The 27528-nt window shown below is 39.5% G+C and overlaps 1 protein-coding gene across 19 annotated transcripts in view; it reads right to left on the minus strand.

Annotated features, from left to right (window-relative positions):
- DLG2 (discs large MAGUK scaffold protein 2) overlaps window positions 1-27528 on the minus strand; it is a 981657-nt gene that overhangs the window by 823627 nt on the left and 130502 nt on the right. For 11 of the 19 annotated variants that reach the window (XM_072326879.1, XM_072326883.1, XM_072326882.1 and 8 more), the window contains exon 5: window positions 14564-14656. In XM_072326879.1, the coding sequence (XP_072182980.1) occupies window positions 14564-14656 (93 nt within the window). Of the gene's footprint in view, window positions 1-7210; window positions 7846-14563; window positions 14657-27528 lie in introns of those variants that run through there. The other 8 variants (XM_072326890.1, XM_072326894.1, XM_072326892.1 and 5 more) reach the window with 5 other exon arrangements.

A 27528-nucleotide genomic window follows, 5' to 3' on the forward strand; every position in this document is an offset into this window, starting at 1 on the left:
GGAGACCTATCTTTTCTGCTTTTAATGTCCTTCTGGATATTGCAAGGAATCCATTTGGTCAACTCCATCTATCTGAAATGCTTAAAAATGCAGTTCACCTCAGCACTAGGAAATTATCTTCCCACGTCCACCCAGGCTCTTGGAATATTATAGAAAGGGCTTGCTAAGGCTGCATAGCTCTGCTGTCATTAAGAAATGCTATCATTACTTGAGGCAGGATCAGGCTTTCTAATTTTCTTTGTCTTAGTCAGTATCTTCCACCTTTCCTTACGTGTGCAGCTCTCCACTGCTGTGCAGTAGCTTTAGCCCAAATCATATCTGCCTGAGCAGTTAATTGAACATTTTCTATTCTCAGTTTATAGAGCTGTTCACAGATTTATGAAACACATCACCCTTCTTCTTTCATAGTTAAAACTAATCTCAATAAAGACATCTCTCTGAGATCAGCAAATTATAATCTAATGAAATCTATTGAAAATTTCAGTTGCACTAAACAAGGTCAATGCTTAGAAGAAATGAAATGTCATTCAGAAATGAAGATCAAAGTAATTCCCTTCTATTCCTGCTGCTACCATAGAGACCAAGGGAGGGGGAAGTGGGGGAAGAAGAGATTTAACAGACTTAATTCTTCCTGAAATTTATAATTAACTACAAGGGAAAAGGGACAATTACCATATTTCTAAAGAATAAAGGAGGAAAAAAAGTTGAGCTTTTGACAAGATATAATTACAAGACATCGCATATGCAATGCACATTGATTTGTTCTGTGCAATTTTCTTGAGGCTCCCCCCTAAAAAAAAAAAAAAAAAAAAAAAAAAAAAAAAAGATTTTTTTCTAGAAAAGACAGCATGTGTCTCATCAGTTTACATTCATAACATTTGAAATCCAAGAGCTACAGGCTTACAATAATTGTTCCAAAATTTAACATTGGTAAATAAAGATTTGAAAGAACTACTCGGTTGCACTCCCCATCTGTCAGACTTCAATGAGTACGTTCTCCAGCTAAGATGAATGGTAATCAATGAAAAGGATCTTCCTGCACTTCTAAGAATGTGCAGTTTAGCCAGCAGCCAACCCAAGTCATCAGAGCTGTCCTCAAGTACCACTTCAGAGTGGAGTTTACTAAATTACATGTAAATTGCATGGATTCAGCAGTATCACACTTTTAAGGTCTGGCAGGAAAGCACCATATTCTGAAGTGCTCATCAGGATCTAATAATGACTACAGAAAAAAACATTTTGATTTTAGCTAAATGTGAATCTCTGGGGGGAAAATCATTAAGATTCCTTTGTTTCTGGTTTATTAGAGCCTGAATATTCAGCACAAAAACTTAGCTACCCAATTTATGATTTGAAACTGCAATGATTCCAAGCTTGAAGCCTTGCAGAGAGATAAACAACAAATGTTGCCCAGATCTGTTTAGCACTATTAACAACATGAAGGCAGATAGAAATGTGGTAAGTGTTTTTTTTTGTTTCATATCCAGTTTAATTTAAATCAGATCCCTATGTAATGCAGTACTCTACAGTTCTGACAGTTTTCTTAAGATTATAACATCCTCCAGCACCTGAGGTACCACTTTATCCTCAGTATTTATGTCTTGCTTTATCATTCCCTAATTTTTAGTCTGGTTCTATAAACAGCATCTCAAACACACACATCTGATTCTGTTGGAAGTTCTATAGACTAAGCTGAACGTCACTAAGTATACACCATATTAATCTATATAAACATAGAATTTAGATTAACTCAATGTAAACGAGGAGGTGGGAAGACCGCTTTTTTAATGAGAACTGCTTAAAAAGCACTTTGACATAAATAAATATTCCATTAGGTTTTGCATTAACATTAGGCCACCATAATCAGTATTCCAAGTCAAACTCAGTGTGAATTCGTATCTGCAAAATGAGACTGACAGCTAGCATGTATTGTATGCTCTCCACCTCCAGCAGTTGACCTGATCAGATTTATCATTCTGTCCTCCTGAGAGCACCTTGGGACTGATTTTACTGCTCTAAATCAGGGAGGCCAAAGTAGAGATGTCCCTCCAGTGGTGCCACCTCTGTTTTGCTCCATTCTTCAGCCAAGTTCTAAAAATACCCCTTTACTCTAATGGTTTGGCAATGGAAGTCAACTGAGTTGGCTAATCTCTAAATGAAGGTTTCCCCCCTCACTTGGGGAATCCACAGAGCCCTGTGGGGACACAAATCTGTACCTACCCTTCCCGAGCACAAAACACTATCAACATTTAGTGTGAACTTTTAATGATATGCTCAGTGAAGATTAGCAGTTTCAAAATCAACTAGCTCAGCCACAGCAGCTCCTCAGTCAGATTTACAGAATTTTGCTTTGTCTTCTATATTGAGACTACAGGGAATGGAAAGTTAATGCTAACAAAAAGACAAGCTGTATGTTTTACAGCTTTACTTCTCTGTATTACTCCTAAATTCATGCTGTGACGTGAGATGATACATGTGCGGAGAGAAAGAAGCCTACAGAACTTGTACCTAAGGTATATGCTAGATGTTGGTGTCATACTTGTGAGTAGCGGCTTCTTATTTTCCATGACCTTTGCCTGTATTGAGACTTATGATCACACATCCATCAGAGTTTTGCCTAAAGTGTGCACATGGATCTCCTCTGTTCTAAATATATTGCCAGATGAACAGAAGAAAATAGAATAGACAGATGTTGCTGGCTCCTGGCTACATTGCCAGTCAGAATTGAACATGTTCATCATTGGGATGGCTCAACATAAACAAGCATGTGACCCTTCTTCCCAGTGCCAGCACAAAACATAGTTGTATTTTTTTTCTTTCTATCTTTACTTCATTGTTTTAAACACTTGAATTAATTTCTTAGAAAAGGTGCTGGGAGGACAACAAGGAAGAAGATATAGAAGACTAAAACAGAATTTTAAGAGAAAAGAGGGAAGGGAAGGGAAGGGAAGGGAAGGGAAGGGAAGGGAAGGGAAGGGAAGGGAAGGGAAGGGAAGGGAAGGGAAGGGAAGGGAAGGGAAGGGAAGGGAAGGGAAGGGAAGGGAAGGGAAGGGAAGGGAAGGGAAGGGAAGGGAAGGGAAGGGAAGGGAAGGGAAGGGAAGGGAAGGGAAGGGAAGGGAAGGGAAGGGCATTAGGCTAAAGGAAGCCACTTTCTTCTGTACAAGGCAAGTGACTCAACTCAGGAGATAGGCAACAAACAAGTGGTTTAGGTTTTCTGAATAAATTGGGGTATTTGAGCTGCTGTCTAGTCTTGTGTCGTTAGTATACACTTGTTCCGTCTTTGTGAGCATCCCTCAACACACAGAAACATTCAAGTGAAAAAATAAATGGGATTTTAAGCAAATCACAAGATGCAGCTCCAAAAGTAAACAGGAGGTGACACTGGTGACAATCAACATTGTCTATTCTTCATGTCATGACGAATGTTAAGGATCATAAAGCATTAGACTAGATTGCTAAGAACATTTTAAAATGTCTGTAACAGGAGCATTTTAGCCAGCCCCGCTTTTGACCAAGGAATGGATGGTGACTTGTGGTATTCTGCTCTTATTTATTTTTGTGTGATGTTGTGATTATTAATTGCAGGTTTCAGAAAGCCTTGATCTGACACCTTAAGGTCATGAGTTTTAACACATATATATACATTTTGGTTTATCTTCCTTTGCCTTCTGGATTTAAAACCTTTAAAGCTTCCACCTTTGAGTTCTTCTTTGCAACAGTGAGGAGCAAAAAGATCTCTTTTTCACCGTGAAAGATGATCATCCTTTCCAAGCCTCCTGACACCAAGAACTGGGGGTTTCAGATAAACCATTTCCCATTATAGTGAATCTTGTCTGGCAACACGGATACCTATTTTCTTTTTCACCAACTACAGCTACTGCTGTATTCATAACACTACAAAGGGCAGAGGGAGAGCTGAGAGCCAGTAGAGGGGACAGCATGTTGCCTTTGACTGTTAGGAGGCACAGCAGGAATGTTCTTCCTTTACAAAACCTCCTGGTGCTCCTGATGGAGTTTAATCTTGACCTAAACTTTTATTTATACTGAATTCTTGCTAATGATAAAATAATGCCACAAAATAATGGGCTTCATGAAACAGGAAAAGAACTAATCCATGCTAGGTGCATGATAAATTAAAATAAACCAGGAACATATAAGTTCTCTTTGACTGATTCCACATTTCCTAAGTCAGGGGTGTAAAAATTCATGGAAAGATGAAACAAAAATGGAAAAGGAAGAATCTGGACAAATGAATATGTGAAATCTATCTTAAACATAGCCTACATTTTGTTTGAAAAGAATTATGTCTGGTAAACTTAAGATCTGGGGAGGTAGATAAGATGGCTTCTAAAAAGTAGAGATCAAAATAGGGTCTTTGGATCCCTTGTACATAGTCTACAAGGGCATATTCACCCCACCACATTTATGTCATTTCCTCTGGGCTGGAAATACCTCAAATTCTAGGCTAAATTTAATGATCGTGTGTTATAAATGTCAATTTTTTTAACACTGTTCACTTTTTTCAGACTAAGTAGAATTCATCTTTCACTTTTTATTATTTATAAGATCTGAAGAACAGAACTGATGTATTTACTCCATCTTGACATTAAGATCTACTTTTCCAAGGATGAAAATGGCAATTATTAACAGAAATCAGGCAAAAGGATATTTAAATTAGGGTAATTAGCAGATCTGAGGCAAAAAAAAGCCAGACTGCTGTTTTGTAGAATTCACATTATTAAAGTAAATTTTAAAATAAATATCATATGTTCTGTAAAGGAAAAAAACAAGGAAACAAACAAAAAAAACCTGTGTTCTGTGCTTTCATTATACTGGTGAAAACCTTCATAAGCTGATATTGCAAAACTTTTGTAGGCTTAAAGGAAATAGAGTTACTCCAATGCACGATAAAGAAAGTAAGAGCAGATTATGAATCAATATAATATAATGTCACTAGTACAGCTTTTTAAATATGGCACTAAAGCAAGACGAAGAAATCAACTTTATTTCTTTGGCTCTGAGTCTTTGCAACATGAAGTTTTTCTGAAACTAGATTTTTTTCCATTATTCAGCTCATTTATTTATGTTAATATGGTGTTCCTACATGCATCCAAATAGCAGGTCACCTACAATTTGCAATCCTATCTCATTCCAACCCTACAGTTGGCAGCAAAGACTGAATATCTGGAGTTGAATATTTGAGGCTGAAATGCTTGACTTTCATAACCATTTTGGGCATTTAGTAGCAGATCCATGAAACAGAGCTGGGATGAAAAATATGGTGGATATTTGGAGTTGGGAGCCTTTCTCAGAGCAGTAGCAGGAGTACAAATTTGTTACTGACTGAAAGACCCTGAGAAAATACTTGGTGGCAACACTCAGTGCCAATTCATGAAATGCATAAAGTCATAACTCCTGTTGAAGACTTGCAGGTATAAAAGGTGCTGGGCCATCTTCACCTCCCCTCACAAAACCTTAAAAGCAGATTCATTCTCCCATCCCAAATCCTCCATGTCAAATTTTCAAGACCAAGGACAGCTGCAATTATGGTTCCTCACTACCAGAGAACCAGAAGTGGGGTTTAATTGCAGCTCTTTTTTAACCTTCCCACTTATTTCTGACTTGTGTGTGTGTGTGTGTGTGTATATATATATATAAATATATATATAAAATCAATGTCAAGGAGTACAAATCAGCTGTTTAGCATCAGGCTGCACACAGGCTTTGCTCAGTGGTGCAGCACCAGTGATGCTGAGCACTTTTCACTGGCATCACGTCAACTGGAACCTATAGGAATCTCTGGTCTACTCCAGGGCAGGTTGAGGATGCAGCATTTGATCCATCACAGCTTGCAGGAACCAGAAGGTCCTGGAAAGACCCAGAAAGAATGAGAGAGAACAGAAGGTGAATGAGGTCACAAAAGGAGCACACGTTCCTTCTGTGGCCTCATTCACCTCCTGTTCTCTCCCTGTCTGGGTTTCTCCATTGGCAACAGGGATGACAGCTTGCATCTGTTTCCACAGCTCCATCATGCTCTGGCTGGCAACCCACCAGCCCTCATTGCTGCCATGGGTGTGTGGGGTACCTGCACCTGCCCTTTTCCATGTCACAGATTGGTGTCCCCATTCTACATGGCCATCAAGGAAAAAAAAAAAAAAATGACAGCAGTGGCTACATTAGCACTAACTGGTGGTTTGTTGTATCATTTGCACATCCTTGGGGTGCTATGGATACCCTAAACACTTTGCAAATCTTATGGAAATTCATCCAAAAAATGAAACAGAACATGGATCAGCTTCACTGAATCCCAGTGTCCTGACTTACCCTGCTAACTGCTCCTCATAAACACCGGCACCATGTGCAAATCCACCTACAAACATGTGGTGAGCTGCCTGTCCTGTAGCAATAGGAAGGAATTTCCCTGATTACCTCCCTCTTATTTACTATAATGTCAGCTTTCTAAGTTTGAAGATGCTTCAAAGAATCATTCAATTTAACCCTATCCCAGATCTACAACTCGGTCAGTGCCCTTAACCGCAGTCTTTAACCTGCCACAATTGTGGATAACAGACTATTTACATCCACATTTGGAAGGAATTAGAAGTACCACTCCCAAGCAGTCAGTTCAGATCCAACATCAGTATAAGAGTGCTGAACTGGGACAAAGGCATTTTTATTTTGCAGGCCTAGAGAAGCAAAGCTATCTATGTCCACCCCCCACACCCCCCAAAAAAAAGCCACAATAAGCCACAAGAAACTTGCATCTCTCCAATCAGAAACATCATGACTACCTAAACTACATCTGATTGGCCTCTTTAAAAATGCTAGGACCCATATAATGCCCTCATATTTCTTATTCTTTAGTTCACAGAATAAGCTGATAAGCTAAGAAAATTTGTGCCTGATACCATGTATTCTGAAAGTGCTCCAGTAGCTGGAGATATTAATAGACACAAGCACAGGCTAAGATAAAATATGAAATCATTTTCCTTTTGCTAGTAAAAATAAGCAAATTACATATCATTTAGGAAGTGATACAGAAACAAAATGCATAATCTACAGAAGAAGAGAACAAAATGCTCATTGAAGCAAAGCTTATTTATCACTTTATCTTACAACCTGACACAGTACATGCTCAATCCATTTAATTACAGGAACAGAAAAATAGCAGAAAAATATGTACACATTACAGCAATGTTTCCAGTCCTACCTTGGTCGTGACAATGCACAGACAATCCATTCTGTAAATCTCCACACGAGTGTATGTAAATCATAAAAACAAATCAGCAAGGGTGAGGAAAGGCTTTTGAACAGCATGAACAGAACCGGAGGCTTGAATCTGCACAGCCTGCTTTTCCAAGTGGGGCCCTCATAAGAAACTCGAGTCCTCCTCCACAATGCTAAAGGCAGTCATGATGCTCACAGAGATCAGAAAACCCACTAGAAATCGTCTCAAGCAAAACTTCCAGGTGGCTTATCAGGCTTGATTGCTGCATTGTTCAATCTGCGATCGGAATATTCTGTTGAATGGTATGCAGCCTTCTACATGGGAAGATGAGAACCACAACAAGCACAAAAGAGCAAAAGCATCACATTTCAGCCCTGGCTCTGGTTTCACAATTCTGATCTGCTGTTTCAGTATACCCATAAGATTTCCTTTGCCAAGTCTCTCTCTCTCTCTCAATCTCTCTCTCTCTCTCTCTCGCTCTCTCCTTCCCTGTCTCTTTTTTTTTCTCCCCCCTCTCGCTCGCTCTCTCCCTCCTCTTTCCTACTAACTCGGAGCAAGCACAACACATACAACTATCGGGCCCATCTATCACAGCGCTGTCGCTTCTCTGCCAAAACAACTGCTTTCAGTTGTATGGGTTTTTATTAGGAGCACGATTCTGCAAACGCGTATTGCTGGAAGTGAAACGTTGAGGTGCGTGCGATAGCTCATGCGTCACATCCACGGCCGCTCAGAATTACTGGGTCACGTTCAGATTCAGGGAGTGAATATAAATAACAGCTGGAGAAGGCGAACTTTCAAAAAGTGCAACAGAGAATAAGCAGTCAGGTGAAAAACGGGATCTGCACATTTACACATGCACACAGGTCTGGGTAATGCAACAGGGATGTTATTTTACTTTACCATCCATGGGGGGTTGGGGGAAAAAACAACCAATATTTATACAGTATTCAAAGTTAGAAAGGGGCACCTTTTTTTTTTCCCCCACTTATGAAGAACACACCAAATATTTAATTTTTTCAAAAGCACCCTGAAAAACAGAGCTTAAAAACTTCTCAAGTTCTCTTACAAACTTTCTCAGAATCTGAGATTCGCAGATTTAACCCATTAATTTCATGTTCTGCATGCCCTGCTCAGAGCTTTATGGACTGTTTACCCCGATCCCTACCTTTCTTGCAGTGATGTTGCTGCAGAGCTTGCCTTTCAGGTGTCTTACATGAATCATTCTGAGTTAGAAAGCTTGCTGTCAGCTCTTAAAGTCTTCCCTCTCTTACAGACAGAGGAAGAGGGAGAGAAAAGAAAGAAGGAGGGAGAGAGAAAGAGACACAGAAGGGGAAAGATATGTAAAATGAAAGCTCTGGCCAAAGAGAGAGGAAAATCAATGCTCCTATTCACTGGAAAAAAAAAAAAAAATACAGCCAACTGGACTGTTGACAGCAACAAGAGGAAACGTCTAGACACCCATACATTACAATTCACCTTTTCAACACACTGGACAGCACAGTCCCCCTGGGTGCTTTGCTGAGGATCTCTCATTCGCACTCAGAGCTAAAATATGTTTTCAATAAAACAAGACTTTCCAAGAAAATAAAAGGATATTTAAGAGTCATCTCTCTTCCATAAATTACCTGGGTTATAACCCTAATAGTCCCCTGATTGCTAAAGCAGCAAGAGGTTCAGTAAATGGCACACATCGCTTTGCCAAAATGAGGTCACTGCTACCAAAGTTACAACAGCCATAATGAATCAGATATGTGGTCAGAGAGCAACCAGCCCTCCCCCAGCTAGTATAGTCTTGGGGGACACAACATCTTAAAAAGAAAAGTCTCCAGAGCACCTCTGAATTTGCCTAAAACTTTAGCTCACTCTGGGCAACCGCATGCATGCAAAACAAACTTGATTTGTGTTTACAGCTTGCACTTGAGCCTGCATATTTTCTCCCTACTGTGGTTGAGTCCAGTAGCCAAGTATTAGACAAGCTTATTAAACTATAGATTATGTGAATCAGGGAACTTTTCAAATGTCCTTGAAGTCAAAATCAATTAACCACCTACCTAAAAACAAATTAACCTAATAAGTTGATCTAACCAAAGAACTCCTTGTGTTCTTGGCATGACAGAGTGAAAGAGAATTCAATCAAAGATAAATTCAAGAGATGTTTTTAACACTTTGATGTCAAGCATGTAAAATATTTTTTCTATTCCACTTCATAGATTCAAGCTGATTTAGTAAGGTGTGAAATATTCCTATACATATAATGACCTAATGACTGTAAAATATCATGTCATACTAAAAATTGGCATATGGGGGGATATATTTTGAAATGGGTCTCTGAGGACATGATCTGTAAATGCTTCTACTCACAAGAAACTTCTGTGAATTGGCTCCAAAGAATTCATGGTTCTATTTACAGTCAATATGAAAAAGAGAGGGTCTGAAAACTTTGAGGATATTCAATCAAGGTTGCCTGCATTTGAGTTTTGGAAATCCAGGCTCCATAAAGGTACCCAAAAGTTTTCTCTTGCACTCCTCCAGTTTTTGGATGTAAATCCTGCAGTGTCACCTCCTTCCATACAATGCACCAATAATCATCCTGCAGCACAGTATTTGCCTGTGCACTGTCCAAGCTTAGCACAACACTAAACTGCGGAGTCCCTGAAATATTGCTGTCTCCAGCTAGATACTTTTACCATTCATTTTATCTCCTCAAATATAAGATTTTCAAATCTTGGCACAGCTTTCCCCTTCATTAGCAATATCTCCTTCTGCTCTAATTTCTGCAGGTCATCTTGCTGCTTAGCTCTGTTTTTCCCTCTGTTCTTCCAGCCTTCTTGCTATCTGTCCATACGATCACAACTGAAATCTACTATAGAAAGACTTGACCCAAAAACCAAACAAATTTCAGAAGCAACCATATGGAGTGAAAAGAGGTGGTTTGTAGTTGCTTCTGTAGTTGATTTAGACAGACGTATCCTCAGATGAGCTCTGACTCTTGGGAAGCCATAATTCAGGAAGAACAGTATCTATTTCCCACTGTGATAGAGGTGGTTCAGCAGACCACCATCCAAGAGCTGTTTGCACAGGTGACCATCTCCTTCTCTTTTAGTTTTACTAAGGTGTCTATTTTTAAGTCATTCAAAAAAAGAAAAAAAAAAAAAAAGAAAAAGAAAAAAGAAAAGAAAAAACAATGGGTGAAATGTTATGGTCTGTACAATGCAGTAATTTAGACTGAGCAATTTAATGCTCCTTTCTGTCATTAAAAACCTGTATTCGGGTACTTACACTTAGACAACCAAAGCACAGGGCTTAACTAGGTGGTTACATTTAGGAGCAGAGACTGTAACATTCAGCTGAAATTAATAAATTGTAAAAGCAAGCTTCAGTAAAACCTAAAATCAATAGGAATATGGGAAGTATTCCATGTTGTGTTTTTTTTTTATCTTTCACGACACAATCCTTTAAAACGCCTGAAATTATTTCAAACCCAACTATTACTGTGCAAAAAACTGTACAGATTATTTAAAGAAAAAAAAAAAAAAAAGAAAGAAAGAAATGCAGTGTTGCCTTCAATGTCATCTCTAATTCAAGCAATGGATAATAAGGGGGGGGAAAAATGGGTCTTGAAGCTTTGGTGCAGCCCCTAAGAAAGGAGACATCTTCCAGGCTGTTCACACAGCACTAGTAATGACAGCATTTTGCAGAATCTACCCAGTGACTATTTAGAGCTCTCTGCACCTACACAGAGAATAGAAAACAACACACATCCTCTCACAAATGTGGAGAAAGATTTATTTACATTTTAATGTGTCCTAAGTTGTGTACTACAGAGTAAGTGTTGTTGGTTTCAGGTTGGCTCTCTTCCACATGAGATTATGTTCTTTCTGGTTTTCAGGCCCTATATTGCACCCAAACAAGCTACAGGTATATTAAATACTTTCACAATTACTTCTCTTGCAAGAGGGCAATCAATGCAGTTATGAAGTTATTTCTCTGTGGTCAGAGCTCATCTACACCACATGAGACCAGCTCCAGTGAGGTTGCTACACATCACAACTGGTTTGTTAGTAGGTCACCGCTGGGATAAAAGTTATGAGTAATTATATGCTAGAAAGGAAAAACCCATGAGACAGACGCTATTAGGGTAAAAAAAAATGTAAAACTAATCTAGAAGATCCTGGATTTGTAGTCAGGAGCTATACTACAAATGAAATGTCAGAATAAATCCTGCTCCAGCCATGAAAAGCTAATACAAATTTTAGAAGGCGTGAAGTTCTGTATACCTCAGTTGCTGAGAATTTTAATGCAGTTCCCAGGCTGAACCAGAAACCCGTGAGTGCTAGTGTTAATTTAAAGATCAACAAATTAGCAATTCTGCCCCTCCTGACTGCGGCAGCCCTAACAGCAGCAGCTCCGCAATTGGCCTCAGGCCCTTGAGAGTCTCAGGCAGACTTTCCTTACAGCTTTCCCTTCTCCTGTGCGCAGCAAATTTCATTGCTATTTAGCACAATCGATGTTGAAGCCCTGACCAGTTTCTATTGCTGGTAGCTTTCTGAACAGAAAAAAAAACAATTTTATTTTCCATAGAACCTCAAACCTCACTGCTCTGATCCCCATAGATGGTAAAATAGGAGTGGACGGAAGTGGAAGCTGAACAGCTAGCTCCATTCCTTCAATCCAAGCACCCTGTGTCCACATGGTCACAGTGCCCCAGGCTCAGCCGATGCATAGAAAGTTTGTTTTCATTCCCCAGCTGTGGAGGGCATTACCTTTCCTCCTGCCCCAAGCCTTTGCCCTCAATGGGACTGTAGGATTGTCTCCCTTCTTCCCCAAGAGTCAATATAATTCCAGTATTCCAGGAGAAGTAGAGATGGAAAGGCCCTCAGTAGATCTTCATTCCAATCTCCTTCTCCAAATGGATTGAGTAGTGCAGTTGGCTCAAGTTATTCAGGCTTTTATCCAGCCTGATCTCAACAGTACTCCACTATGGAGATCATACAGCCAACAAGCTCGCCAGCTAGCTTATATGAGTATATAAAAAAAAAATAAATAAATAAGAGCTGGGAACAGAGTAGGAAAAGCACATTCACAATCACAGTGTATGAAGAGGAGGATGGGGAAAGGTCCCCGAGCTATGAAAAGCCTGGGATAAACTAGCCTTTTGAAAGCTTTTCTCAATTTAAAATTTCTGTGTAGTGTTTTATATGTCTATTATTTTTCATACAAAGCCATAACTGCTTTCTCTTGCCTCCCACAAATCCCTTATTCAGAATGAAACAGAAGCAGTTCAGTTACAAATGCTGCCTTGGCTTTATGTAGGCTGGACTGCTCTGCAATAGAAAGACACGGTACTCAAGGGCAACCTGTCCCAAAGTGCTTCTCAGCTCTCAAGATCTACAGTGAATGACGAGTTCATTATAATTCTTGAGCACACTGCCTGAAGGAAGTAAATCTATCACCCAATTGATCATCAGAAGCCGAAAAGTGCTGATGCATATGTTTAAACATGTAGCCAGTCCTAAATAGCTATGTGTCACTGTCATAGCAGCATGCTACTGACACTCAACCAGTCACTTGAAAAAGAAATCAGGAAATAATAATAATAATAATAGAAGATTCTTTCAAATGAAATGAAACAAAAATGGCAAATTCCAGGAAATGGAAATAAAACACCTTCTATCTGCTATCCAGTGGTACTGAGGATGGAAGTAAATACCACTCACAGCTCTGAATTTCATAGTTCTTGGGAATTGACTTGTTTGCTTTTAAAGTTTACTCTCAGGTACACATTGTGCCGGAGAGATACAAACAGCATGAAAATGCAGTGTACAGGATTGCTAACAGAGAACCTCTGAGTCTAGCAAGTCACAATACTTCGACTCTAAGCAGAAAACAGTGTTTGTTCAGTTGGGCATTTGTACTGGAAATGATGTGAAACTGAGCTGAGATCCAGGGCATCTCACTTTTTCTACAACATTCTCATTGAAACACTGTATTTAGTACATATACCAAACCTCTGATAATTCCTTGCTTTGGAAACATACTATCTCCATAAATACAGTGGCAAAAATTAATGGGTATACAAGTTCATGCAATGCACATTTGATCTTTGGATTTTCCATTTATTAATTGTCTTTTGTGCCATCTGCTTCAGCTTTAGACAGTGAAGAGAATGTATCAGTTCCATTTATGAACTGGTGAGAGCCCTCATCTACTGTTCCTTACAGAGGGGACTGAGAAGATTCAAAGCTGTATAAAATCAGGTTGCTAATTGGGTTTCTACCAAAAGATCCAGATCTGCTGATCTCACAATCAATCTCACTTCAAATTAGTACAATAGGCTTATACAGTACAAAAGTTTTCTGATCATGAAGGAACACAACAACACAAGAATATCAAAACATTATGTCAGACAATAAGTGCTTTAGAACTTGAAAAATTAAAGAACAGAGAAATTGATGAAGGAATAACATCAAAACCCATGGAAAAGTCCTAGACAAGGTAATAACCTGCAATTTTCCACTGTTATAAACAACTTTCATTGAAGTCTACGAGGTATCACATAAGCACGCCAACTCAGTTAATGTCTGTTTTCTTTATGTCATGTTTCCAGTTTGATAACTTTAAAAGAAAACTTAATTTTCTTTCACTTCCAAAAGAAAAGAAAAAAAAAAAATACAGAATGACCTTAAGGCTGAAGCTCTGCATAATAATATCTGTGCCCAAGAGAACTGTTCCAGCCAAATTGTGAACCTATGAAAATAATTGAGTTATTGTAATGAAACACTTATGAATTTGGCATGGCAAGCGGCACAACTGCTTCCTTTTCCCTCACCACAGTCATGAAGTCATATTGCTTCACACATTACCCATGTAGTCTTGAGGTCAGTATCATTAGACTGCCCATATAAAAATCACTTTACTGACATATTCTGCCACACTGGCTCCAAGCCACAAAGTAACTATGAAATGTACCGAGAGACAGAAAATGCCTTGGATAAAATGTACTAAGTGTGAAACACCTTGTATTCAAAAATACACTGAAATTAAAGCACATTAGGATAAGCAACCCAACAGAACCTCCACCAATATTAATGTTTCTACACAGAGAATAAAAAATAAATCCTGCCTTGAACAGCATGAAATACACAGGGCCAGTAACAAGAATAAATTGCAGCCATAAGCCTCATTCAAATGCACTAACAAACATGCTGCCAACAACCAGCGCATATATATATATAGCGAGAGCTCAGATTCAATATATTCTATAGATTTCACCTTCAGCAAAATTCAACCAAATAAAGATTTCATTCTCCATCATGAAATACTGGGCCATACCTTTGTCTTCACATCTACCGCATAAGTTCCAAAAGTCTGGTCCTCCTTCTTGTGAGATTGCCCAGATCCTTCTGACCCATTGGAAGCTGTAGCCTAAAGGGGGGGAAAAATGCCAAATCAAGTAGCTGATATATGCAATTTAATTCTGTTAAACCTAAATGTAAAGATTAGAGTGAATGTACAGAAGGGTAGCCTGAATTGAGCTAAACCTCAGGTGGTTGATACATGAGATTTTCAACTCAATGTTTTGTCATGCAAAATTTCTGGTTTTTATCTCAGCCACACTCATGGAAGTGTGTGAATGTCTTAATAGTCTAAATCTACAAGCTGATGCTTATCATAATCTCTAGTTGAGTTCAGAAGGCATTCAGGGTGCTCTGCAGCTCTCAGCATCAGAACATAAAGATAAGAACAGAAATCGGTGCCCTGCCAAAAAGGCCTGCAGATGGTAATGGGGTTCTCATCTGGAGGAGCTGCAGGAGCAGATCTCATTACAGTACCAACTGCATTACCTGCTTTGTTTTCTCATTTCTAATTCATGACATTTTGGAAAGGGTTTCACACCGGTGCACAGCATGCGTATTTGCAAATCTTTAAAGATTAGAATGCTTTTCTTTTTAACTTTCCTTTGTTTACAGAAATTGAAATTTTATATCATTTACAAACAGTCATCAAAAACACCACTGCACAGTATTTTTCCCAATTATATATTTTACAGAAGGCATAGTAAAAGGGCTGTATTTATTTATTTATTTATTTAATGTTCCTGCTGGAAATCTAAAATGCATTATTGTAGATGTTGCATTCAGGCAATAAATATTACAAATGACATCTCTGTTTACAACGTTTTTCCCTGCAAAAGTGTGCTTGAAGTGTTAGCTGCTGATTGAAACAAGATGACTGCCACTGTCTTGGATTTCAGAAAATTTCTGGGCACTTTGCAAGAGCACGAACAGTAAAGCAGAGTGAATTCAAACAGAGTACAGTCTCTTGAATCTATCAGCGCTGAGCATCACAGACACTCTCAGTGATTTCAGCCCATCTTTTTTTAGCCTGTTCACCAGGAATGCAGTCAATTTTAACACAACAGTCAAGAAATTGTTAGCCTTTTAAATAGACTAGCCATTGCCAGAGCAATTTTGAAAACAACGAGCCTGTGCCACAGAAACAGCCAAATCACATCCACATGTACAAATGCTTTCTCCTCTGATACTACATTTTTTATTTAGGGCTCCATCCAGCAAAAGACAAAACGCTGGCCCCAACCCAGCAACCTACTTAGACACGTGCTTTTAACTTCAGTGCAACCAATAGCATTAGGCTTGTGCTCCGGTCGAGAATGTGTTTAAATGTTGTATTGGATCAGATCCAGCAGCTACATAGGACTGAGCGCACAGCACTCCACACATGTCTTCTCTCAATTTTTAGGCTCTCTAACATGTCTGCAGTGCATGGAGAAGCATGTACTCTTTGTTTCTTCTCACAGGAGTGTTGTGTATTTTACATTTGCAATCTGGAGAGGAAAGCTTGGAAACCTAGCCAAAGTTATACAAGAAAGCAAAGACCTGAACACAGCTTGCCTCAGAGCCTACAAAAAAAACAACTACTTGCATGTTTCCTTCAGAATGGGAGAATTGGTTTTACAAGGGGAAGAGAAGGAGGCATAACAATTTTTCATTTTATCTTTGCCTTCTTTGAATATCTGACCTAAGTGTTAACAATATAAGCTATGCAAATCAACGTGTTGTCTATTTCCTCTAATCATCAGACTCTGATCCTTGAAGGAGCTAACCTTCTGCAACTTCTCAACTTCTTGAAAATTTCCAGCAGAAACTGTAGTCTGTATAATAGTATTTACCAAATGGGTGCAGCTGCAAAACTGGATAAGGAACAACTTCAGTTTGTTTATATTTTACTTTTTTCCCCCTCAAATTTATCATCATTAGCTGAAAGCAGTATTTTGAAAGAACATTAAACAATGTCATGAAGGGCTATGAAATGTTTCAATTGTTTTCCTTGGAATCGTGGATTAATTCTGAAGAACAGTAAACCAAGGACATTAGGATACAAATAGCTCCAGTAAGAGTAAGAGTAATAAATCTGGAACATCTCTCTGTTCCAACATTTTAAGGTTCAATACACATTAGCAAAATAATATATGGTTCACAGTCTTGAACAAAGTACACAATCCATAGCAATCCATACAAATACCAATAGCCATTTTGCTTTGTGCTTTGATATAAACAAGACTGTATAACACAAGAGGCAAAAAAGAACCTTGCTGTGTCTTGTAAAAGTTTTATTAAAAACTAGTGCTCTTGGATTTGAGTACCTTATTCTTGACATACATCTGCTCTACCCTTTAGGGCTAACCGACAAGCATAATGTTCTCTAAATGTATTTGAACTCAGTATATACGAAAGTTGCCTGCTCATGCAGAACAAGAATTTTAGCAACACCTCATTATTGCTGAACCATGGAGATCACCAAAAGAAGCAAAACTGCCTGCCCTGGGGTGACACAGTGCAAACACAGTGCAGCAAATGCCCTGTGCTCGAACCAAGGAGGTTCTGGAAATGATGACTTCAAGCTTGAGTTAAAACTACTGGCAAAAGTCTATACTTTTTTTATCAGAAACACCTATCTAGGAGGATGGTATTTGGAAAATATCACAAAAGAAACTATTATTGTCTCCAAGTCTGTCAGAAAAGGAGATTTTACAAATAAATGTTGCAAAAGGAGATTAAAACTTGATCTGGTAACTTAGCTCACATGGATGGTAATGATGAAAATTGCAGATCACACCAAAAGCAATCTTACAGTTTTGTTTATAATTAATGCTAATCTATTTAGATTGTAATTAACATGGACTATTTAGACTGAAATCTCTTCAGGGCAATGTCTTTCTCATTGTGCAAACTTACAGCATTATTTAAATGTTTATTAATAAATCACATTAGCTACCTTTTAAATTCTATCTAATTTTAACAGTGCTCAGCTAAGCTTCTCTATGTTTATATGACATCCTTCCTGTAGCTTATCAAGACTTGTACAATTGTCAACAGACAACAGAACATTGCTGATTTGCTTTTTTTTTTTTTTTTTTTTTTTTTGCTGGAGTTCAGTTATGTATTAGGAAAGACTTGTCACTGGTTCCACTTTCAGCAGGCAGCCTACTCTAGTTCATGTCTGAGCCAGCAGTCAGCCAGAAGGAGCATCTGTCCTTGCAGGCACTTACAGTTTATGAGGCTTCCAAGGCTACCTACAGGAGCCTTCCTATAACAGATAAGGTCTGAAAGTGAGGAGGAATACTCCAGTCTATTATATGGATCAAGCTTTAATACTTGATATATCAATATATAACCTTCCACACATTTATGCCTAGAAACAAGGTGCAGTTTTGGAAATGCTCTTTTGATTATTAAATGCTTGTTTGATTAAGAAAAAAATGAGAAACACACATGTAAACATTTTGTTGTTCCATGATCTCGGATGTTGCTGTGACAGCTTTGAACTTGCTTAAATACATGCCTATATGTTTTTGTTGTTGTTGTTTTGTGTTTGTTTGTTTGTTTGTTTGTTTTTTCCCTAGTACACATGTACTAACATACGGCTAGAAAGGCTGATCAGTTTTGCAAAGTGACTGAAGGTCTGATGGGAGTCACAGCCCAGAAGCCCAAATATATGGGGCCCAGATATTACATATATATTTAAATACATTTGCCCAGACAGGTTGTAGATGCTCCGTCCCTGGAGGTGTTCAAGGCCAGGCTAGATGGGGCCCTTGGCATCCTGGTCTAGTATTAAATGTGGAGGTTGGTGGCCCTGCCTATGGCAGGGGGGGTTGGAACTTGATGATCCTTGAGTTCCCTTCCAACCAAAGCCATTCGATGATTCTGTGATGATAACTGCAGCTGCCTTAGGGTTCAAGAACTCAACAAAGCTTCTACAACCACCAGTTTAGCGAATGCTCTCCTGTGTACATTTAGAGAGAGAACTTCACATCAGAAGCTGGTCTGAGACTGATTCTGGCTGCTTCAGCTCCATAAGAGCTTATAGATAAATTCCCAGCTTGCTTCAAATGATTTATATTAAGAGAGAGCATAAAAAACAGGGATCTGTTAACTTGTGGATGCCAATATCTGTCAAGAAATCTATCATCTTGATAATCGAATGCTCACAGAAATATGGAGTGCTGAGAGATACTGCTTTTATTTAATTAACTTTTATGAAAGTAAGCATTTTAAAACAAATCATTAGAACATCTCAAAAGCTGCAGAGGGAAATTAAAATACACCGTAACATATGCTGGAGTTATTGATTTTACGGGACACCGATGTAAACTAATTCATTTAGCAGCTTACTGGAGTAGGAAGCAACCTGAGCTGAACTGAGCTGCACAGCAGGACACTGACAGCAGCAAAGTACGGAACCTGCCACCATGCCAGCTTGTAGCCAACTTGTGCTCTACTCTAGTCATGTGTGAATTGAAACAGAATGCAGGTCAAGTTCATCCTTTGCAATGTGCCAATAACAGGAGGAACTCCTTCTGTGACCATCCACTAAAGACTGCACCTTTCTGCTGTACCTAGGCAGAGCTATGGCTCTCCTATATGTGAGCCTCTCACTCTTGGCTCTTGTTTCTCCTCAAAAAAAAAAAACACCTGCTTGAACAGTCTGTGGGAAACAAAGTCTCACTGTGGACCTGAAGAGCTTTTCCTAATTTTGTAATGCCTTAAGAAGGAAAAGTCCGTAGATGCCATAAGATTTGCTTGCTTTCTTCTGTACATGTTAGTTCTATTTCTATGCCTCTTATAGTCCTTGTTATAGGAAGCAGTGTCATTTGGCAATCTTTTGGCAGGAATTAACTTTTACTTGTATCACAGATGACTGAAAACTCAATCCCAGAGCAGGAAATGCTGGCAACTAAAATCAGGGATGTAATCCTGCTGAAGCCAGGCAGTTTCACTTGCTAGGCCTAAATTTCAGTCCAGAAAGAATATAGCAGAACTCTCTTCTCACCCACAAAACCCTTTAGGAAGGATGGTGCCTAATCAAGCATTGCTGAAGACCTTTGCAAAAGCATGAAAACCATGCTTTTTTGCAAAGATCTGATTCCATGGTAAGGTTTCTGGTTCACAGTTTGATGATGCTGAGTTTTGCTCCAGACCACATTGCCACAGCTCAGACCTTACAGCTATCCCATCTCAGGATGACATTGCAGACTGCTACTGGGTCTCATGGGACAGGTTCTGTAAGAATTTCCCTGCAGTCCCTTCTGCACGGTCCTCCCAGTATGACCAGTAAATGTGAATGGAAAAAGAAAAAAGAAAAACATGCACTTGGGCACCAATTCTACCATACAAATTGCATGACAAGTGTTTGAAATTTTTAATTAAAAAGTTACCGAATTCAGATGCAAGCATAAATCCCACAGTAATATTGATTTTACTCTAGTAGTTTTACAGTTCCACTTTAACTAGATTAAATTCAACCTTTCAGAAGATTTTATGACAGACTTAAAGAATGTCAGAGCTCAGAAACAGCTACAGGGCTACCGATGTCTTTCCAGAAGGGTCAGGCCCTAACTTCACGCAATCATAAATTCATAAAACCATAGAAAAATAGAGTGGTTTGGGTCAGAAGAGACCTCAAATACCATCCAGTTCCAACTCATTTCCAGGTGTTGGTTGCTCCCCACCAGCTCAGGCATCCCAGGGCCCATCCAACCTGGCCTTGAGCACCTCCAGGGATGGGGCACCCACAGCTCTCTGGGCAGCCGTGCCAGGGCTTCACCATTCTCTGAGTAAAGAAATTTTCCCTGAATCTTCAGATCAATGGGATTCATTCAGATCCTGAGTCTCACTCTTCCCATGCCTTATATCTAAGCCATTGCTCTGTGCTTTGCTGCACATAAAGAATATGAAACGTGAAGAGTAATTTGGGATCTATTTCTTTCAAATAAAACAGAAGCTATTGCTGAATTCTCTCGAAGGCTTGAAGAAAAGGACTGGAAAAATTAAAAGGCTGAACATAATTAATGAGTACTCATTTAGAATTGGCTATCATACAGCATCTTGGAAGCTAAATGTACAGCTGAACAGGGTATGTTATAAGCAGAAAATGGGCTCTGGTGTGAGCTCCATGTGCACTGTGTCAAGCTGGGGGGAAGGATAGAGCTGTTCCTGCAGGGATGTCCCTTCAAGTGTGGAGTGATGACACCTGCTAAAAGCCCCCTGAGCAGTAAGGTCAGCTGCAGTAAGAATAACATGTTAAAGCACATGGTTTGATTCCAGTTGTGCCCATCTGCATAAATCTTATTCATTTGCTCCAGTAGAGTCCCTCTGCATTTAAACCGTATTAGCAAAATCACAACCTTGCACTGAAAATTCAAGCAGACCACAGCTGGAAGTAAATGCAAAATCTTGCAAGCAGAAAACATAAAGTAAGTCATTAATTGTAAGGGAGAACATGACAAATAATTTTAAATTAAATAATATTTGCATGATTTTAATTAGCAAGAATAATGCTTATTTTATTTACATAGAAGTTCTGGATACATAAATTTCAACCCACATAGTTCAGTTGCCATAACAACTTGATACATTTATTCTCTTGTGTCATTTTGTATTGCATGAGTGCAGTTTTTTGGTTGTTTTTTCTTTTTTTCTTTTTAAACAACAACAACAACTAAAAAACAATACACGATTGCTTTGGTTGCTCCAGTTAGCAGTGCAGTGTAGCAGAGCCTCCAATTGCCCATTTAATTCCCCCCTCAAATGGACCCATTTCAATTAAATTGCAATTAATTAACTGCTGATCTTGCATTTCTAGATGGCTCACTGTAACAACCATAATGGGAGAGACCCCCTTAATTAATACAAAGTGGAAGAAAAAAATATTATCAGGAAAATATGGATTCTCCAAGGGAAAATCATTCTTGACCAAACTGGTAGCCTTCTGTGGTATCATGACCAGATGGGCAGATGAGGAGAGAGAGAGCAGTGGGTGTTGTCTACCTTGATTTCAGCAAGGCTTCTGATAGTGCCTCCCATAATATCTTTGTGAATAACTTTAGGTGTGGGATAGAAGAGCAGACAGTGAAGTGGACTGAGAACTGGCTGCCTGGCAGAGCTCGGAGGTTTGCGATCAGTGGTACAGTGTTGGAGGCCTGTAATTAATGGTGTTCCCCAGAAACTGGTATTGAGTTCAGTCTTACTCAACATCTTTACCAATGATCTGGACGATGGGGTAGAATGTACCCCTAGCACGTTTGCTGATGATACACAGCTGGGAGGAGCAGCTGACACACCTGAAGGCTGTGCTACCATTCAAGAAGACCTGGACACCCTGGAGACTTGGGCAGGGATGAAAGTGATGAGGTTCAGCAAGAGCAAGTGTAGAGTCTTGCATGTGGGGAGAAATAAGCATCGGTGCAGGTTAGAAGCTGACCTGCTGAAAAGGAGCCCTGTGGAGAAAGACCTGACTGTCCTGGTGGATAGCAGGTTGACCATGAGTCAGCAATGTGCTTTTGTGGACAAGAAGGCTAATGGTGTCCCAGGGTACCTTAAAAAAATCATGGCCAACAAGTTGAGGGAGGTGATCCTCCCTTTCATTGCTGCCCTGGTGAGGCCAAATCTGAAGTACTGTGTTCAGTTACGGGCTTCTCATGTCAAGACAGGGAAGTGCTGCAGAGAGTCACCCAGTAGAGGGCAACAAAAATTATTAGGGACCTGAAGCATCTCCGGTAGAGACTTGGTACTCTTCAGCCTAGAGAAGAGAAGACCAAGTAGGGATTTTATCGATGTTTACAAATATTGAAAAGATGGGAGTCAGATGGATGGGGCCATGCTCTTTTCAGCGACAGAAAAAGGGGCAATGGGCACAAACTGGAACAAAGGAAGTTCCATGTGAACATAAAGAAGAAATTTACTTTGTGAGTGACTGGAACAGGTTGCCCAGAGAGGTTGTGGAGTCTCCTTCAGATATACAAAATTGGCCTGGACACTGTCCTGTGTAACCTACTCTAGGGAGCCTGCTTTAGCACGGAGATTGGGCAAACTCATTTTCAGAGGTCCCTTCCATTCACTACAATTCTGTTATTCTGTGATTTTACTGCAAGATGAGGAAATGACTGGAAATTGTTCCATACAGCTAGCATGGGGTGACCTCAGATAAGAGATACTGGGGTATTCATGAATTTAGTATTACAGATGGAGAAGAACCAGAGCTAGGGCTTTTGTGGATAGCCTTAGCCTTTGGGTGAAGCTCTTCATTTAGGGCTAACTCTGATAGCCTTTCCTTCAGCCAAGAGAGCCATGGCAATTGCTTTCAGTGGACTGTCTCCCTCTGAGTTTTCAGGAGAAGCAAGAGTGTGCATACACATTACCACACAGTTTTCAGGACAAGCTTCAGCACAATATTTTTTGCTATGACAGACAGCTTTTTTCCCTTTGGTTTGAGGAGGGTTTTTAAATTAGATCATACTATTCCTCCTTATAAAAAGTATGCATATTATGTTAGAGTAGGAATAATATACAAGGGTGACTCTGAAAGTAATACCTTGTACTGTGTTATGTTACCCTACAATGTCAGAGGTGGATGTTGGCAGTAGAGGTTGAACCTTCCCACTAATATTTCATTACATTTTGTTTCTGTGTGACAAGATGGCAGCAGAGGAACTGTCTGACAAAATAGCATCTGATATGGAAGTGTGTATGAAGCAAAGTTGTGTGATTGAATTCCTCCTTGCGGAAAAATGACACCCAGTGACATTCATCAATGCTTCCTGAAGGTTTATGGAGACCAAACAGAGGATGTGAGCACAATGAGGTGGTGCATTTCAGCAATGACAACAGCAACAGTGGGTCACCTCCACTGGTGCCAGTTTTTACAGGCATGGCATGCAGGCTCTTGTTCATTGCTAGCAAAAAAGCACAGATGGTGGTGACTGTTGAAAAACAAAGTTTTTGTAGCGGATAATTTGCTCTATCAGATAGTGTTATCGTGTTCTTTGTATCTGTCAGAGTTTCTATGTAAATTAATAGGAGGCATTGTATTTGAAGCAATCTACATGCGTACGTATATGAATATACATATACACATGTATGTATAATACAGTTACAACAACCTCAAAAAAAGAGGAACACTCTGGGCACTGCATGATAACCTTGTAGAAAATACATTTAAACAGAGAGTTACTCAGGTAATGTGACTGAGTTCTGATTTATCTCATAATGCACTGCAGTTCTGCAGCAGATGCAAGAACAGAAACCGGTGTCCACTCTCCAACACTGGCCCACAGTTTCTTTTTGCTTATACACACATCTAGAGAAATTAAAGGGGAGAAAACTACTCACACTTCACTTGAGATTAACTGAAAATCTCTATGGTGTTTTGTTGTTGTTGTTGTTGTTTTATTTTCCTTGCCAGAAATTTAAGTCAGTCTACTTAATAGCCATAATAAAACCAGACCCATTTTGAGAACAGGACTGATATGTCACAAAGTGATACTTAGGAAGACTAAAGGTATTTTACACTAATGCAAGGATATAAAGCCAGTATTAAAGACAAGGAGGAAGAAATAACCACAAAATCAAAACCCTGGAGAATACTGTAATGACTTTTCCTTCTTGACAGTTTTGCTGGAAGCATCCTAAACCTTAGTATAAAGAGTATTTGTTTTGGCCAGAGCCATAGGGAGGGGAAGTAAGCAGTGACTGTCTTTCTGCTGGCAGGCTGCCTTGCCAAGTCATGGCTCTGCTGAGCTGCACAATCACATATACTCATGCTGACATGCAAAAATACGTACTGCTGCTAAACAAAACCTTTGGCAAAACACAATGCCACTTCTCTTCATTCACTATGTCTCCTACAGAGCATTCCAAAATGCTTTGCACGTAGATATGTAAAAACGGAAAAGGACTTAAAAAGTAAGTTAAGTGGAATGACTCAGCTCATTAAACTGCAGAATACGTCATCATGTTCAACAAGTGATGATAAACAGAAGAGAATGTAAAGTGGAAGGGAAAACAAGTATGCCCTAGATGCTTTGCAGAATGCTGGGTCTCCATGGAGGTGCCTAACAATTTGTTTTGTGACCACAGTCACGAGTTAAATACTGGATAAGGATCTGTCACTGTCTAGTGAAGAGATGGCATAACCTGTGCTTTCATATGAGGACTACAAGAATTATTAGTGCTAGCCACTGAGAAAGATTATTACAAAGTTATGGACCATGCAAGGTTTTCAGTTTCTGTGAGCTTGTGGCTGTAGAAGTGTAGATGTGTGAGGGCAGCTGTAACCACTAAATAAACAACACTGGCAACTGCATCAGGAGAAGAGGAGCAAATGTCTCACATAGCATGCAGTGCCAAGGGTGGAAAGGGGGAAGTTTCTGAGTCCATTTAACACTCCTGCTATATATACCACCATATATCATCCATGTTGTTCCTGCATGTCTCCCTTGAGACTTTACAGGCACAAGAAACTCTCCACAGTTGCCAGCGAAAGCTTATTTTTCTCTAATTGAGAAACAGTGCTCTTGTCACAGCACACTGACACCATGGTCCAGATGACAGTAGTAGAAGGGGATCCTAAATGACACAACAAATTCAGTCCCATAAGAACCATATTTGACTCTGCAACACTTCACACTAAAGCTGTCTGCAGATTCATGCATTAGAAATGTGTCTAGGCAGCCTAGATGTGTCTTTCTCTTCCTTGCTGGGTTATGTGTGCCATCAAGTTGAGTGACTCAGGTGTAGGTGTACATATGGGTTAGAAGAATGTTGGATGAAAAGCTTGTTTGAAAATATTTTCAGTGTTTATGAATGTTTTCTTGAAATATCCTCAGTCACCTTTATGTTCTAGTTAAATTGCAAGGAACAAAACAAACTTTTTTGAGAGAAGGAAATAGTAGGGATCATGCAGGGAAGCAGTATGAGGCCCTTCTGAAGGAACACAGATACAATAGCAGGAATCACACCTATGCAACCCCAGTTCTCATTAGCAGGGGCTCTAATTCCAGCTCCAGTTTATTCTGAAGCCTTAGAGAAACAATGATGGTTGTTAGTGCCAACAGCACACAGCTCTGCTATTCTTTGTATATACATACCATTCTTTGTAACCTTTTGTGTTATTAGCACAAGGCCCGCTTTGCATTTCACTAATCAAAGCTTAAGTTAGGCAAAGACATCTTCTTGACAGCTGCTTGTGCAGCACTGAGTAAAACAGGATTCACAAGAGGTGATCCAAGGAGCCACATTCAATTCTAGTATCGCACTCTTCAAAGCTTACTGGTATCGCACTCTTCAAAGCTTACTGGTAGAAGCACATTTTCCACTATTAAGGCAAATAGCCGCAATCAGTCATGTCATTTCACAGTTTGGAAACATCACACTGCCTGTTTTCCTGGATGTGGTGAACTAGGAACCTTCCTTCATATATTCATGACCAGCAATCTAGTCACAATTCATAAAGACAATGCAAGCCTTTACCACTGTTTGGCCAGGCTGCAACAAAACACTGCTGAGCTGGGCTTGAAGTCTCTTGTTTTTCCAAGTTCACTACAGTTTGAAGAGCAAGCTTCAGCTCCCCTTTCTGCTAAGCACTGAGCAAGGGTGTCAGATCAGCCTCCCGCCCCTGCGATGGCTGTCACAGAACAGAGCATCAATACAAGGAGCTTTTGATCCTGGTCCAAGGGTCACCATAAACTGAGACTGAAGAGCAATATACAAATTCTAATTCCCAAAAGTAACAGAAATGTTCAGTGTGAGCACAGATATGTGTGAAAGGCACATTACCTAAGTGGGAATGAAAGCAAGGAAGCCAACTTATGAATAAAGAGACACTGAGTTATGAAACAGCTTTAAGAAGTATGAATGTAACTGCAAAAAATAGGCTGTTTCAAGCAACAGCACAGTCAGCATCCTTCATACTGAAAGAGCTAGATACAAGTTTTCTGCTGACCTAGCAAACATGCAACTGGGTGCCCTGGGAGCATTTACTGTCAAAAAAGTACAGGATATCTGGAAAAAAAAAAAAAAAAAAAAAAAAAAAAAAAAAAAAAAAAAGCAACTGATTACGTAAATGGAAGCATATGTCTTTCACAATCTTCCTACTCCTTAGGAAGAGAGAAAGCTGTTTTGTTACCTCTGTTTTTCTACAAAGTACCACGATACCACAAACCGTGTGAGAAGACACCAGTCTGATCTAAGGGATGACCTGAAAGCACTCAGCAGGTCCTTTCAGTCCTTCTCCTTGGGATTAGCAAATTCCAAAACACTTATTTTAGTATCTCATCAAAACAATAATAATTAATGGTGGCCATTGCTGTTTCCACAGAGTTTCAAAAGCCTTTTCCAAGAAAAGGGATTTCAGATCCACTACATGTGTTGCTCCTGATTTAATCTTTTTTAGCTAGTACAGCTGTTGTCTCCTTCAGAATGTCTTAAGGCAGATGACTACCTGAAAGTGCTGAGCTACAAGCAAAAAATAAAAATGCAATGACACAACTCAGTGTTTCAGAAATTCAAGTAGGCTCCTCTATGCTTGTGAAAAGGGCTGGAGAACTTGGAGAACCTGGAAAACCTTCAAAAGTTTGATTTTTCCTTTCAGCAAATAAACTTTCAGCAAATAAACTCAGCTGCAACAATGGGCTGAACACAAGCAGGGTTATAAATATCCTCTGTTAAAGTGGTGGAACCCACATCCTTGAAGATGCTCAAGTTCAGGCTGGATGGAGCTCTGAGCACCGTGATCAAGCTGTAGGTGTCCCTGTTCATTGCAGAGGAGTTGGACCGGATGACCTCTAAAGGTCTCCAACTCAGATGATTCTGTGATTCTATGATACAATATAAAGGCTGAACTGACCAAAAAGCAGGAAGATACGTTCAGACAAGCAGAGGCTGGACTGCTGAAATAATTCACACAGAACCATTACTTTTTTTTTTGTCAACATAATT

Source organism: Excalfactoria chinensis, chromosome 1 (genome assembly GCF_039878825.1).
Source record: "Excalfactoria chinensis isolate bCotChi1 chromosome 1, bCotChi1.hap2, whole genome shotgun sequence".
Taxonomy (NCBI): Eukaryota; Metazoa; Chordata; class Aves; order Galliformes; family Phasianidae; genus Excalfactoria; species Excalfactoria chinensis.